The sequence below is a fragment of the Rhinopithecus roxellana genome, chromosome 3 (genome assembly GCF_007565055.1).
Source record: "Rhinopithecus roxellana isolate Shanxi Qingling chromosome 3, ASM756505v1, whole genome shotgun sequence".
Classification (NCBI taxonomy): Eukaryota; Metazoa; Chordata; class Mammalia; order Primates; family Cercopithecidae; genus Rhinopithecus; species Rhinopithecus roxellana.
Window position 1 is genome coordinate 174,519,885 of NC_044551.1, and position 17,462 is coordinate 174,537,346.

The 17,462-nt window shown below is 37.6% G+C and overlaps 1 protein-coding gene and 1 pseudogene across 1 annotated transcript in view; both read right to left on the reverse strand.

Moving 5' to 3' along the window:
- RANBP17 (RAN binding protein 17) overlaps positions 1-17,462 on the reverse strand; it is a 434,944-nt gene that overhangs the window by 396,870 nt on the left and 20,612 nt on the right. Inside the window, exons 4-5 of the mRNA XM_030927988.1 lie at positions 11,587-11,753; positions 8,733-8,798 (exon numbers count right to left, since the gene is read on the reverse strand). Coding sequence (XP_030783848.1) covers positions 8,733-8,798; positions 11,587-11,753 — 233 coding nt within the window. The remainder of the gene's footprint in view (positions 1-8,732; positions 8,799-11,586; positions 11,754-17,462) is intronic.
- Positions 407-7,914, reverse strand: LOC104670116 (annotated as a pseudogene).

A 17,462-nucleotide genomic window follows, 5' to 3' on the forward strand; every position in this document is an offset into this window, starting at 1 on the left:
TCCCAGTACCTATTTTTACAGAATCAGGAGAATTTAAATAGAATATCAAAATATAAATGATAAATAAATATCTGTACAATACTTTTATCGAAGACATGACTATCAGTGTATAAATGCCTAAATAAGAGGTTATAAATATGACATAATACTGAAGAACTCCATTCTCTCAATTTTAGAAACAGGGACTTTTCTGAGGACAAATGTCTGAAGTTCAGGTACTACGATTTCACTAATTTCACACATTGGTATTATCAACAAATTGTGATTAAACAGAAATCACTCTTTTAGACAAAAATATTTCCTACCATTAAAAACAAACTGGACTTTCTGAATCTCAAAGAAATGCTGAAACAGAAAGGTGAGAAAAAACAATGTGAAATTAAGAAAGTTTTGGAGGGTTTCTTTTTTACACAGCTATGCTTAGGCTCGGTAAATCTTGCACAGGTTGTTTTTTTTGGCGTCCACTCATACAGTTGTGGCCACTCCCATATGAATGCTGATAAAAATAACACAGCTTCTGTGAAATAGCTTTCTTCCATCCCTTCAACTTGTAGCCAGTGATGAAGGTGAGCTTTTTTCTTGCAGAGCCTCATGAATCTCTCTTTCAGTTCCATGAATGTCAGCTTCACACGTGTGTTATTTGCTAAAGCTAATAATGAATAAAAATGGCCCATAGGAGGGACAGACTGGTCTTCTAGCCTTCTTGATTCCAGGAGACAAATTGTAGAGATGATTTTAATCTTTCAGTATCTCTGCGAAGATGTAAAATCTGTACATTTCCTCTAACCATGAGCACGCAGGTGAGGTAAAGACTATGTTTGGGGTCTGCCTGAAGCAGCTGGTGATCTTTACTAAAGGCATCTGAAAACATCTGATCCAATCTTTTAGTAGGAATGCTAACATCCGCCAGAGTACATAGAGGTATTAGGCTTGATACAAGATAATGAAGCTAAGAAAAAGGAACCAAATTCATGCTGATTTCATTACAGTCCTTATTAAGGGACCCTTCAAATCTTGCAGAGCTTGTTAGGTTGAGCAAATTTGCCACAATATTGTTGACCGCAACAAAGGGCTTATTATGCCGCTTTTTAAAGTCACAGCACTTGAAGTGCATCTACAGTTGTACCCAACTTTCCAGAATTCACTATGAGGTCAATTTTGCTAATGATGTCAAATAAAGATTGTCAATGGGCAACACATAGTCTGCACGCTCATTAAGTTCCTTCATCGCCAAGATGCCATTATGAGGTAAAGTTATGATATCCTCCTCACCGGAAGGATAAATGGAGGTCATAAATCTACAAACTTCTGGGAATTCATCTTCAAGCATCTTTAAAAGAAATGTGCCAAGTGGCAACTGGAACACTAGCAAAACAGAAGCATTCACTCCCCTGGAAAAGGGGCTGAAGCCAGGGAGAAAAGTGGTCTAGAGCAGAGGATTCCACCTCCATGGAGCTCAGCAAACTAAGATTAACTGGCTTGAAATTATTGCTGCCAGTACAGCAGTCTGAAGTCAACCTGGGATGCTCCAGCTTGGTGGGGGTGAGGGGCATCCACCATTACTGAGGCTTGAGTAGGCGGTTTTGCCCTCACAGTATAAACAAAGCCACTAGGAAGTTCAAAATGGGCAGAGCCCACCACAGTAGCCAGACTGCTTCTGCAGATTCCTCCTCTCTGGGCAGGGCATTTCTGAAAGAAAGGCAGCAACCCGTCAGGGGCTTATAGATAAAACTCCCATCTCCCTGGAACAGAGCACCTGGGGGAAGGGGCAGCTGTGGGCACAGCTTCAGCAGAGGTAAATGTTCCTCCTTGCCAGCTCTGAGGGAGCAGGGGATCTCCCAAGCTCTGCTAAGGGACAGACCCCCATGCCTCCCGACTGGGAGACATCTCCCAGCAGGGGTCAACAGACACCTCATACAGGAGAGCACCAGCTGGCATCTGGCGGGTGCCCCTCTGGAACAAAGCTTCCAAAGGAAGAAACAGACAGCAATCTTTGCTGTTCTGCAGCCTCCACTGGTGATAGCCTCCGCTGGTGATACCCAGGCAAACAGTGTCTGGAGTGGACCTCCAGCAAACTCCAGCAGACCTGCAGCAGCGGGGCCTGACTGTTAGATGGAAAACTAACAAACAGAAAGCAATAGCATCAGCATCAACGAAATGGACGTCCACACAAAAACCCCACCCGAAGGTCACCAACATCAAAGACCAAAAGTAAATTAATCCACGAAGATGAGGAAAAACCAGTGCAAAAAGGCTGAAAATTCCAAAAACTGGAACATCTGTTCTCCTCCAAAGGATCACAACTTCTCGCCAGCAAGGGAACAAAACAGGACGGAGAATGAGTTTGACGAACTGACAGAAGGAGGCTTCAAAAGATGGGTAATAACAAACTCCTTTGAGCTAAAGGAGCATGTTCTAACCCAATGCAAGGAAGCTAAGAACCTTGAAATACAGTTAGAGGAATTGCTAACTGGAATAACCAGTTTAGAGAAGAACATAAATGACCTGATGGAGCTGAAAAACACAGCACAAGAATTTTGTGAAGCATACACACGTATCAATAGCCGAATTGATCAAGCGGAAGAAAGGAGATCAGAGATTGAAGAACTTAATGAAATAAAATGTGAAGACAAGATTAGAGAAAAAGAAATGAAAAGGAATCAACAAAGCCTCCAAGAAATATGGGACTAAGTGAAAAGACCAAACCTACGTTTGTTTGGTGTACCTGAAAGTGACAGGGAGAATGTAACCAAGTTGGAAAACACTCTTCAGGATATTATTCAGGAGAACTTCCCCAAACTAGCAAGACAGGCCAACGTTCAAATTGAGGAAATACAGAGAACACCACAAAGAGACTCCTAGGGAAGCGCAACCCCAACACACATAATCGTCAGATTCACCAAGGTTGAAATGAAGGAAAAAATGTTAAGGGCAGACAGAGAGAAAGGCTGGGTTACCCGCAAAGGGAAGCCCATCAGAGTAACAGCAGATCTCTCTGCAGAAACCCTACAAGCCAGAAGATAGTGGAGGCCAACATTCAACATTCTTAAAGAAAAGAATTTTCAACCCAGAATTTCATATCCACCCAAACTAAGCTTCATAAGCAAAGGAGAAATAAAATCCTTTACAGAGTTTTGTCACCACCAGGCCTGCCTTACCAGAGCTCCTGAAGGAAGCACTAAATGTGGAAGGGAAAAACTGGTACCAGCCACTGCAAAAACATACCAAATTGTAAAGACCATCAACACTATGAAGAAACTGCATCAACTAACAGGCAAAATAACCAGCTGGACTCATAATGACAGGATCAAACTCACATACAACAATACTAACCTTAAATGTAAATGGGTTAAATGCCCCAATTAAAAGACAGAGACTGACAAATTGGAAAGAGTCAAGACCCATCAGTACGCTGTATTCAGGAGACCCATCTCATGTGCCTTTGCACGTAGCCTACACACATAGGCTCAAAATAAAGGGATGGAGGAAGACTAACCAAGCAAATGGAAAGCAAAAAAAAGCAGGGGTTGCAATCCTAGTCTCCGATAAAACAATTTAAACCAACAAAGATCAAAGGAGACAAAGAAAGGCATAATGTTAAAGGGATCAACGCAACAAGAAGAGCTAACTATCCTAAATATATATATGCATCCAATACAGGAGCACCCAGATTCATAAAGCAAGTCCTTAGAGACCTACAAAGAGACTCAGACTCCCACATAACAGTGGGAGATGTTAACACCCCACTATCAATATTAGAGAGATCAACAAGAAAGAAAATTAACAAGGATATTCAGGACTTGAACTCAGCTCTGGACCAAGTGGACCCAATAGACATCTACAGAACTCTGCACCTCAAATCAACAGAATATACATTCTTCTCACCGCCACATCATACTTATTCTAAAACTGACCACATAATTGGAAGTAAAGCAATCCTCGGCAAATGCAAAGAACCAAAATCATAACAGTCTCTCAGACCACAGTGTAATCAAATTAAAACTCAGGATTAAGAAACTTACCCAAAACCACACAACTACATGGAAACTGAACAACCTGCTCCTGAATGACTACTGGGGTAAATAACAAAACTAAGGCAGAAATAAATAAGTTATTTAAATCCAATGAGAACAAAGACACAATGTATCAGAATCTCTGGGACACAGCTAAAGCAGTGTTTAGAAGGAAATTCATAGCACTAAATGCCCACAACCAGAAAGCTGGAAAGACATCAAATCAACACCCTAACATCACAATTAAAAGATCTAGAAAAGCTGGAGCAAAAAAAATCAAAAGCTAGCAGAAGACAAGAAATAACTAAGATCAGAGCAGAACTGAAGGAGACAGAGACACAAAAAAACCTTCAAAAAATCAATGAATCCAGGAGCTGGTTCTTTGAAAAGATTAACAGAATAGATAGACCACTAGTCAGACGAATAAAAAATAAAAAAAAGAGAGAGAGAAAAATCAAACAGACACAATAAAAAATGATAAAGGGGAGATCACCACTGATCCCACAGAAACACAAACTACCATCAGAGAACACTATAAACACCTCTACGCAAATAAACTAGAAAATCTAGAAGAAATAGATAAATTCCTGGACACATAGACTTCCCAAGGCTAAATCAGGAAGAAGTTGAATCCCTGAATAGACCAATAACAGGCTCTGAAATTGAGGCAATAATTAATAGCTTACCAACCAAAAAAAGCCTGGGATCAGACAAATTCACAACCTAATTCTACCAGAGTTACAAAGAGGAGCTGGTACCATTCCTTCTGAAACTATTTCAATCAATAGAAAAAGAAGGACTCCTCCCTAATTCATTTTATGAGGCCAGCATCATCCTGATACCAAATCCTGGCAGAGACACAACAAAAAAAGAAAATTTCAGGCCACTAAACCTGATGAACATCAACTCAAAAATCCTCAATAAAATACTGGCAAGCCAAATTCAGCAGCACATCAAAGAGCTTATCTACCACAATCAAGTCGGCTTCATCTCTGGGATGCAAAGCTGGTTCAACATATGTAAATCAATAAACATAATCCATCACATAAACAGAACCAATGACAAAAACCACATGATTTTCTCAATAGAGGCAGAAAAGGCCTTTGATAAAATTCAACAACACTTCATGCTAAACACTCTCAATATACTAGGTATTGATGGAACACATCTCAAAATAATAAGAGCTATTTATGACAGACCCACAGCCAATATCATACAGAATGGGTAAAAGCTGGAAGCATTCCCTTTGAAAACCGGCACAAGACAAGGATTCCCTTTCTCACCACTCCTATTTAACGTAGTATTGGAAGTTCTGGCCAGGGCAATCAGGTAAGAGAAAGAAATAAAGGTATTCAAATAGGAAGTTAGGAAGTCAAATTGTCTGTTTGCAGATGACATGATTGTATATTTAGAAAACCCCATCGTCTCAGCCCCAAAACTCCTTAAGCTGATAAGCAACTTCAGCAAAATCTCAGGATACAAAATCAATGTGCAAAAATCACAAGCGCTCCCATACACCAATAACAGAGAGCCAAATCATGAGTGAACTCCCATTCACAACTGATACAAAGAGAATGAAATACCTAGGAATCCAACTCACAAAGGGTGTGAAGGACCTCTTCAAGGAGAACTACAAACCACTGCTCAAGTAAATAAGAGAGGATACAAACAAATGCAAAAACAGTCCATGCTCATGGATAGTAAGAATCAGTATTGTGAAAATGGCCATACTGCCCAAAGTAATTTATAGATTCAATGCTATCCCCATCAAGCTACCACTGACTTTCTTCAAATAATTAGATAAAGCTATTTTAAATTTCATATGGAACCAAAAAAGAGCCCATATAGCCAATACAATCCTAAGCAAAAAGAACAAAGCTGGAGGCATCACGCTACCTGACTTCAAACTATATTACAAGGCTACAGTAACCAAAACAGCATGGTACTGGTACCAAAACAGATATGTAGACTAATGGAACAGAACAGAAGCCTCAGAAATAATGCCCCACATCTGCAACCATCTGATTTTTGACAAACCTGACAAAAACAAGAAATGATTCCCTATTTAATAAATGGTATTGGGAAAACTGGCTAGCCATATACAGAAAACTGAAACTGGGCCCTTACCTGACACCTTATACAAAAATTAAATCAAGATGGATTAAAGACTTAAACCTAAGACCTAACACCATAAAAACCCTAACCTAGGCAATACCCTTAAGGACATAGGCCTGGGCATACACTTCATGACTAAAACACCAAAAGCAATGACAACAAAAGCCAAAATTGACAAATGGGATCTAATTAAACTAAAGCGCTTCTGCACAGCAAAAGACACTATCATCAGAGTGAACAGGCAGCCTACAGAATGGGAGAAAATTTTTACAATATATCCATCTGACAAAGGGCTAATATCCAGAATCTACAAGGAACTTAAACAAATTTACAACAACAATTTAAAAAACCATCAAAAAGTGGGCAAAGGATATGTATGAACAGACATTTCTCAAAAGAAGACATTTATGTGGCCAACAACCATATGAAAAAAAGCTCATCAACGGTCATTAGAGAAATGCAAATCAAAACTACAATGAGATACCATCAAAGGAGACAAAGAAGGGCATCACATAATGTTAAAGGGATCAATGCAACAAGAAGAGCTAACTATCCTAAATATATATGCACCCAATATAGGAGCACTCAGATTCATAAAGCAAGATCTCATCTCACGCCAGCTAGATTTGCAATCATTAAAAAGTCATAAAACAACAGATGCTGGAGAGGATATGGAGAAATAGGAACACTTTTACATTGTTCATGGGAGTGTAAATTAGTTCAACCATTGTGGAAGACAGTGTGGCGATTCCTCAAGGATCTAGAACCAGAAATACCATTTGACCCAGTAATCCCATTACTGGGTATACACCCAAAGGATTATAAATCATTCTACTATAAAGACACATGCACACATGTTTATTACAGCACTATTCACAATAGCAAAGATTTGGAACCAACCCAAATGTCCATCAATGATAGATTGGATAAAGAAAATGTGGCACATATACACCATGGAATACTATGCAGCCATAAAAAAGGATGAGTTCATATCCTTTGCAGGGACATGGATGAAGCTGGAAACCATCATTCTCAGCAAACTAACACAGGAACAGAAAACCGAACACCGCATGTTCTCACTCATAAGTGAGAGTTGAACAATGAGAACACATGGACACAGGGAGAGAAACATCACACACTGGGGCCTATTGGGGGTTAGGGGGCTAGGGGAAGGATAGCATTAGGAGAAATAACTAATGTAGATGGCTGGTTGATGGGTGCAGCAAACCATCGTGGCACATGTATATCTATGCAACAAACCTGCACATTCTGCACATGTATCCCAGAACTTAAACTACAATAATAAAGAAAATATGGTTGTACATACACACACATGCAATGGAATATTTTAAAAAATAATAAAAAAGAAGAAGAAATGTGCCGAGTCCAGATCCTGATTCTCCTCCCACGGAATGTATTATAAAGAAACACTGTAAGCAATCACAGTGCTCTGCCAACTTTGAGTTTCTCTAAAACCTGGTCTTGAAAAAGACTGCCAAAAACTTTGTGATCCACAGCCCAATTATTTCCTGAGCCAGAAATATCAGTGATGAGCTGCTTGGTATCAAATACATCTCTCACTGGTCCCTGAAGAATTTCACTCACTATCCCTTCTTCCATGCCAATCAAGACGGCTGGTATCCACATTTCTAAAAAAGCTGCTTATTGCCTCATAATAAATTCCTTTCTGGGTGACCACAGCATGCTCCCTTAGCACCAGGTCCCAGAAGCAGCAGCTGATCTGGTTTTCGCATTGGCCAACCAATATGACCACTAACTGGGTCATGCTAGTGCACAGCCAGCTGGGGGCGCTTGTGAGCCATACCGGCCTCTGCATTCTGCCTGCAACCCAAAAGGCCTGTATTGTTCATTGTTGTTGCTGCTGTTGTTTGAGACTGAGTCTTGCTCTGTCACCCAGGGTGGAGTGCAGTGGCACGATCTCAGCTCACTGCAACCTCCGCCTCCCGGGTTCAAGCAATTCTTCTGCCTCAGCCTCCCCAGTAGCTGAGATTACAGGCGCCCATCACCATGCCTGGCTAATTTTTGTATTTTTAGTAGAGATGGAGTTTCTCCATGTTGGCCAGGCTGGTCTCGAACTCCTCACCTCAGGTGATCCACCTGCCTCAGCCTCCCAAAGTGCTGGGATTATAGGCGTCAGCCACCGCGCCCAGCCAAAAAAAGGCCTGTTTTTTTTTATGAGTACTACTGCATATCCACTGTTGAGAACCAATTCCTCAAACCACCTCTATTTTATTTGTAAGTGAATAAAGGTTTGTTTCTCTTTTGCATATATTTCTTATGGTTAGCGTATTATGATATATATGAGGTAAAGGACAATTCTCCAAGTGCCCATGTAGCAAGAACCATGTCTAATTCTCTGTTCTTTGTAATACTCTGTACTGTTGCAGATATTTTCAATAACAATGCAAATATTCCACCACTTAATTACCCCATCAATAAAACAGACAGACACAAAAAAACTTGATTATTCAGAGTTTTATGCCACAAAAAGAAGGCTGTCCATTTTGCCACAGATAAATGCAGAAAAGAAACAGCATTACTTAAACAAACTCAGGCTCCTGTTAGATGGAAAGGCTTGCTTACCAGGTTCATTTCCTGAGTCAATTCAGAAAGGATTATGACTCCTATTACGCAGTGTTCCACAGTACCCTTTGGAGAAAATAGCAAAGTTTAGTCTAAGTGGAGACAAATGATTGGTTCTTAATGTGTGCACCAAGTAATATTTACAAGTAATTAAAGACTAAAACACCACATTTACTTAATCATAAAATTGAAATAAAATTTTAAAATATAAATAAAAATCACTATGATTTCTATAAACAAAATAATTTCAAACCTATTTTTTGAAGGATAAATTTAGGTACACAGAACTAAACGAGAAAAAGCTCCTACCTTATAAATGCAAGATACTCAACAAAATGGTTCCAGCACTTAGGACAAATAATAAACTAAGTTTCAAAATACAAGAATTTAGCTTAATACTTTTTATAAGACCAAGATTAAAAATAAGCAAGAAATGCTTTTAGCTGTATAATTTGCTTAAAGCCTACTGAGATAGAGGCACTCAATAAAAAAATAATAAATAGCTCAAACTAATTCAAATCTCTTGTTCTAACAAGCTGGCTTTTTTTTTCATAGCAAGTCTTTCTCAATGAAGAAGTTACTATGTTCATTTACAGTCTTACATAAGCTCCTTATCATGCTGAAGACCAGTAATTTGAATAGCACTGCCCTAGATGACAGTAGGATCTCCTGAGTATATAAGTAGAAAGGAGACACATAAGTATGTTTGGAGTGTGGCAGCAAGAGGGCTGTAATAATAGAAAAAAGAACACACAAAAGTTCAGGCTGTTAAAGATGTGACAAACTTAAAATAATTTTTAGGACAAAATTCACAAAAGCTACTAATACCCAAAGGAACCATACGGTAATATTCTAGAATACTAAAACACTAAAGCCAAAATTGACTTTCTCATGATGCAGGGTCAGGGTTAGGTCAAGAAAGATATATATATATCTAGAAAACAAGTACTAACTATTCTGTGGTGATACTATTATATAATAAACTTTCAAGTTAAAACATTTTGCTTCTTTTGGTCTTCTAGAACTGGTAAAAGTACATTGAATCCCAACTTAAGTTGAGCTTACTGGCCACTAAAGAAGGAGCTTGAGATATGTTAGCCAACAAGAATTTCATTCAGTTTCAATCTTGATTTTATTTTAAAAGAATTGCATGGTCGCTTCTTGTCTACTCAAATAAGTTTTGATGAATAATCTTAGTAAAAGACAAAAGGGGAATGCTACTGTGCTTGCCAAAATTACAAATGCAACTCTGAAGTGTGAAGTTCATACTTGTCCTGAATAAACTACCCTTCTGCCCTAGTACAAACTGACCCCCTCAGAGCTAGGAACACTTATTCCTGTAAAGTTCTAAACGATCAAATATTTGTTAACCAGGTTTTAGCAACATGGATAAGACAGAAGCAGCATAACCTAGCATTTCATATTCTGAGGTTTCCAGCACTGCACTATATGATGAAGTTATTTCTTACACAGGGGTTGAATTTTAAAGTTACTGCATAAAAGTAAAATCTCCGAAAGTCAAAATTGCCCATACTCAACCATGAACCAAAATTGAACCATCTATTAATCAAAACTGTCAATTTTTCCTCAAGAATACTAACAGATCATGTTCCTTGTTTTTTGGGGTTTTTTTTGAGACGGAATCTCGCTTTGTCGCCCAGGTTGGAGTGCAGTGGTGTGATCTCTGCTCACTGCAAGCTCCACCTACCGGGTTCACACTGTTCTCCTGCCTCAGCCTCCCAAGTAGCTGGGACTACAGGCGCCCGCCACCACGCCCAGCAAATTTTTTGTGTTTTTAGTAGAGACGAGAGTTCACCATGTTAGCCAGGATGGTCTCGATCTCCTGACCTCGTGATCCACCCTCCTCGGCCTCCCAAAGTGCTGGGATTATAGATGTGAGCCACCATGCCCAGCCCAGGTCGTTTCTTTAGCTGGACATCAGATAAAATAGTTTTCTTCTACTTGGGAATTATGTTTGTATGAAAAATATATACATATATCTTCAAATATCTGAATCATACTGAGCAAGGCATGACACTCATCCTAAGTAAGAGTTAACAGGAAACAAGAGCAGATTCAAGTTTCCCTAAATCATCTCAGGACATGGAATCACTGGCATAATTTAGTTTAATGCTTTCCTACCTTTCTTTCTTTCTTTCTTTCTTTTTTTTTGGCAGTCCATATATCTGAATTTATGTAAGTTAAATGTGCATATGCTATGACTTTATTTTAATCACTTAGGTTAAAAATATTGTTTTTAAAATAACCATTCTTTATTGACAAACAATAGCTGTACCTATTTGATACCTATACACAACGTGTAATGATCAAATTGAAAACACTCTTGAGAAACTAATATAGTCAATGTGGTATAGTGTAAAAATTTAAAAATGTATCATAAGTTGGAGGCTTGTTAAAAGTGCTAGTTGCATGCTTTAATCAGTCACCACCATGCAATCTTACAGAAATTTAACCCCTCCAAGCCTGTTTTCTTATTTACAAAATAAAATCCATTTCATTTTAGGTTGTGACAAACATTTAATTACATAATCTATGAAAAGCATTATATACATATTTTATATATATACAGTACATAGACATACATGTCATAAACGAACATACATTTTGAAATTAGAAAACATGATTATTTACATTCTTCTGGTCTGAAAATTGTGTAACAGCAGGACCCTCATTTACTGACAATAAATGATAAAGGATACAGAGGATAAATAATAAATCTTAATTAACATGGTACTAGTAGTCACAAAACAAACCATATGGCGTTAAGAAGAGCAGTATTCTAAACCAAAAAAGCAAGTAGTGATGTTCTAACAACGTAGCAACAACTTCTTACCTGGAGAAACTTCTTCACATCAGCAATAATTTCTCTGAAGACAAATTGCTCTTTCTGAACCTCAAACCACCCCAACTTAGTGATTTTAGCAATGACTTGAATAAGAGCTTGGATGACAAAGGGGGCCAGCTTGGGTTGTGATGCCACATAATTCAGAATGTAGTTTCCTACAAAGAAAACACTCCATGATCATTTGGACTTTTCAGAAACAACATAGTGTGAATCATATAAAGAAAGAGAGGTGGGGGTGGGGGGAAGGGGAGGGAGAGCATTAAGACAAATACCTAATACATGCAGGGCTTAAAACCTAGATGACAGGTTGATAGGTACAGCAAAACACCATGGCACATATATACCTATGTAACAAACCTCCATGTTCAGCAAACGTATCCCAGAACTTAAAGTTAAAAAAAAAAAAAAAAGATTTTTGTCAACTTTAAACAAAAAAGTTGCAGTATTTGTGGGGGAGGGAAAAAAAACAGAAAAAGAGGCGACAATGACATGCTGTGACACTGTGACAAAAAGTTAATAGCTCTACTCAAGATATATATTTATTTATATAGTTATTTTATTAGGCTTGTTTTGGAAAAGCAAATTTGTTCCAACGCATTTGATATATTAGGGAAAAACTTGAATAGAACACTTCTGTTGTATACATCACTTTTGTTTCTGCATGATTTTATCTATCAAAAAATGCTAGGTGAATGCAGAAAACTGAAACCAGGCTGATATGGTTTGGATTTGTGTCCCTGCCCAAGTCTCATGTCCCAAGTGTTGGAGGAGGGACCTGTTGTTGGGAGATGATTGGATTATGGGGGCAGATTACCATCTTGATGTTCTCATGATAGTAATTTTCACTAGATCTTCTTGTTTAAAGTGTGTAGTACCTCCCCCTTCTCTCTTCCTCCTGCTCCAGCCATGTAAAACATGCCAGCTTCCCCTTTACCTACTGCCATGATTGGAAGTTTCCTGAGGCCTCCCCAGCCAGGCTACCTGTACAGCCTGCAGAACCATGAGCCAATTAAACTTCTTTTCTTTATAAATCACCCAGTCTCAGATATTTCTTTATAGCATTGTGAGAACCGACTAATATAGAGGCCAAATTGAACTAAGCTACCAACAAAATGCATACACCTCAAACATCTACTGTGTATCATCAACCCCACCCATCCTTATCTGGTACTATATTTTTCCATACTATTTCAGATCATCTTTCTTTTACCACTTTACAATAACTCACAAACTGCAACCCTTCTGAGGCCCACTTCTATGAACAAACTTCAGGTCTTTCCCAAGATAGAGTGTCATATTTATTGTACTATGTTTTTCTTAACCATTTAACATGTGTAAAACTCTACTAACCTTTGATTTGATTTCTACCTTTTTTAAAATATGTCACTGACAAGACTTTTAAATTTTATTTTCATAATCTAATTTCTCTCATAAGCACGGTGCTTTTTATTATGCAGCACTGCATAGCACAGTCACTTTTAGGAACATGTCATATTACAGCAAAAGTGACTATACACTGTCTTCTTGAGGTAGCATTAAAAATACAAATAAACCCCGTCTCTACAAAAAATTGTTAAAACACTAGCTGGGTATTGTGACATGCACCTACAGTCCTAGCTACTCGGGATGCTGAGAATGACGGTGCCACTGCACTTCAGCCTGGGTGACAGACTGAGATCCTGTCCCAAAAAAAACAAACACAAATAGTACAATATGATAAAATAAATATATTAATTCAAGAAAGCATGATTAGAATAGGAAAATCAAGCTTGTAATAAAGGTAATACACCACAACTGTTAAAAGTGGGTAGTAAATTCAGTTATGAGCTTTCTAGTTGACTAATGAAGTCAGATAACAAATACATCAAGAAGTCTCTCAGAAAATTACAAGAAGAATTTTTAAAAGAGAAAAAACTCCATTTCCACTTTGGCCTGAAAGGCCAGCATGCCATTTGGGAAAAGAGTAAAGAAAAGGTAAATATCTCAATATTTAATTAAAAACAGCCTTGATGGAAACAACTCCAAAATCTAAGAATGTACTCAACAAGCATTCTTGATAATTGTAGTAAGATTCTTGATATTTAAAAAAGTTCTTGTAACTATTATACTTCAACCTTAATTTTTATTATTAAAATATTGTTATACAATTAAAAAGATAAAATATATTTTGAAAAAAAGCATAATTTCCTTAGCATTAGGACACATTTCAGAGAGGTTTCTCCTATGAATCACAGTAATATGGTTCTAAGCTTTGTTGCATGTAATCTTTTGTTTCAATAACAAAACTTAAGAAGATGACGCTGCTTCCTGAATATAAAAGAAAATCCAGTGTATTTACTTCAATTACACTTTTATTTTTAATATCTTGAAAATGCTCATTTTGGAGTGGGTACAGGCAAACCATATATGGGTAGTGGTAACCACTAGGAGGAGTGCAAACTCAAAATAATAATAAAACAAACAAATGGGAGACAACCCAAGCTTCACATTGACAGCTAGATACCAACAAGGACACGCTCCCAGACTGCCCAAACAAAGGTATCTGGGGCCAATAAATTTATTATCTAAAGCAGAAAAAAAAATTCACTAGAATATGTTTCTGTTACTTCAGCTGAATGTTTTAGACAAAATATTCTCATGTTATGCTTTTTATACAAACTATAAGATTGTTCCAATTCAGTAAGCACCAATAATTACAATCATTTAAAAGACCAGCAATCTTCTCCTCACTGGCACAATAGAGAAAAGCCATACTAAGAAGAAATGGAAATGTTCAGGAAGATACATGGGAGAACAACAACCGCAACAAACAGCTGGGAAAAAACCCCAGACAAAAGTCAGTAGAAAATTGGAAAGCTACACATTAGAGGTCCTTTGCGTGTCAAAAGCCTAAATCTCAGTAACAACAGTATTTAATGTTTATGAAGCATGTCAGAAATTGTGAAGTGCTTCCCATCAAATACTTGATGTGGCTCTCATAGCAATGTGAAGATACTGCTATTATGTATTACCATTACTCTGTCTGATAGGCCAAAAATACGAAGGTCAAAAAGGTGAAATGACTGGGACTCTGAGTCAGGTTATTTTGGTTCATTCCAATTTTTTGTTTGTTTCCTGTTTCCAAATATTGGACAAACCATATATTTTAACAATAATTCATAATTCAAAACTCTAAATCCAAACTTGTAGATAGTCTTTTAGAGTATGCTATCTAAATATAAAAATAATCAAAACTCTAAATCCAAACTTGTAGATAGTCTTTTAGAGTGTGCTATCTAAACATAAAAATAATACAAAAGAAAGGAGAAACATTCAATTTCTACCTTGGTCCCAAAAGCCAGTATGTTATTTAGGAAAGGAGAGAGACGATACACACCTCAAAATTTAACTAAGAATCCTTTGATGGAAACAACCCTAAATTCTAAGAACAGTGAGAAGTATAAGCTATAATCTATGTGTAGAGAGTTAGCTTATGAACTATTTGGAGAGACAGTGTGAGAGAAAGAGAGGGCAGCAAAAGAAAACAAGGAGAGAGAGAGAACATGGAACCAAAAGAAACCACAAAAAAAAAAAAAAAAAAGCTAAAGAAAAATCACATGATAACATAAATAGATGCAGAAAAAGTATTTGACAAAATTCAATATGCATTGATGGTAAAAACTCTCAGCAAACTAGGAATAGAAGACAACTTTCTCAATCTGATAAAGTACATCTACAAAAAACCTACAGCTAAAATCATATTTAATGGTGAGAAACCTGAAGCTTTCTCACTAAGATTGGGAAAAAGGCAAGATGTCCCCTCTCACCACTGCTCTGCAACATAACACTGTCAGTCCTAGCTAACACAATAAGGTAAGAAGAAGAAATAGAATGCATATAGATTAGGAAAGAAGAAATAAAAGTGTCTGTGCTCACAGACGGCATGATAATCTATGTAGAAAATCTGAAAGAACTGACAAAAAAATTATGAACTAATAAATGATTACAGCAAGGTTACAGAACACAGGTTAATGTTTACCAAAGTCAATTACTCTGCTTTACCACCAAGTGGAACTTGAAATAAAACACAAAATAATTTACATTATACCCTCAAAAATGAAATATTAATACTTAGGTTTAAATCTAACAAAATATGTACAAGACCCATATGAGGAAAATTACAAAACTATAATAAAACCAACCAAAGAAGATCTAAATAAATGAATACATATTACATGTTCATAGACAGGAAACTCAATACTGTCAAGGTATCAGTACTTTCCAACTTGATCCAAAGATTCAATGCAATCCCAATCAAAATCCCCGTATTTTGTATGTATCAATGAACTGATTCTAAAGGTTTTATTGAGAGGCAAAAGACCCAAAATAGCCAACACAATACTGAAGAAGAAAAAAGTTGGAAGACTGACACTACCCCACTTCAAGGCATACCATAAAGCTACGGTAATCAAGAGAGTGTGGTATCGGGGAAAGAAATGACATATCAACGGCTACAGTTTGAATGTCTGTCCCCTCCCATACTCATGCTGAAACTTAATTACCACTGTAACATCTTAAGAGGCAGGATCTTTAAGAGATGATTACACCAAGAGTGCTTTGCCCATATGAATGGTTTAATGTCATTATTTCAGTAGTAAGTTCCTTTAAAAAGGATTTCAGCCCCCTTTTATCACTCTCTTTTGCCTTCTTTTTGCCCTCCCACCATGGGATAATGCACCAAGATGGCCCTCACCAGATGCCAGCCCCTTCATCTTGAACTTTCCATCCTCCAGAACTGTAAGAAATACATTTCTTTCAGCCAGGCGCAGTGGCTCACGCCTGTAATCCCAGCACTTTGGGAGGCAGAGGCGGGTGGATCACGAGGTCAGGAGATCAAGACCATCCTGGCTAACTCACGGTGAAACCCCATCTCTACTAAAAATACAAAAAAATTGGCCAGGTGTGGTGGCACGCACCTGTAGTGCCAGCTACTTTGGAGGCTGAGGCAGGAGAATCGCTTGTACATGGGAGGCAGAGCTTGCAGTGAGCCAAGATAGCACCATTGCACTCCAGGCTGGGTGACAGAGCAAGACTCCATCTCAAAAAAAAAAAAAAAGAAAGAAATACATTTCTTTCTTGATAAATTACCCAGTCTCAGGTATTCTGTGGCAGCAGCACAAAACCAACTAATATGTCAATCAACAGAACAGAATAAAAAACCCAGAAATAGACCCATATAAATATAGTCAATTGATCTCTGACAAAGGAGCAAAGGGAATAACAAAGTATGTTATGAGTCTTTTAAATATGAAAAGTCTTTTCAGCAAATACTACTGGAACAACTGGACATTCACATGGAAAAATGGAATCTTGACACAGACTATATGCCCTTCACAAAAATTAAAATGGTTCACAGACCTGAGTATAAAACATAAAGCTATAAAACTCCTAGAAGATAAAAGAAGAGAAAATCTAAGTGACCCTGGTTCAGTGATGACTTTTTAGATGCAACACCAAAGACATGATCCACGAAAGAAAGAATGAATAAAGTAAACTTTGTGATGAAAATGAAAAATTTCTGCTCTGCAAAAGACACTGTCAAGACAATAAAAAGCCACAGATCAGGAGAAAATATTTGCACAAGACATACCAAAGGAACCATTTTCCAAACTACACAAAGAACTCTTAAAACTCAAAAATAAGAATACAACCTGAAAAAAATGGGCCGATGACCTTAACAGACACCTCTCCAAAGAAGGTAACAGTTCACTCTTGAACAATATGAGTTTGAACTGTACAGAACCATTTACACGCGGATTTTTTTCAATAAATATATCGGAAAATTTTTGAAGACTTATGACATTTTTTAAAAACTCGGATGTAGC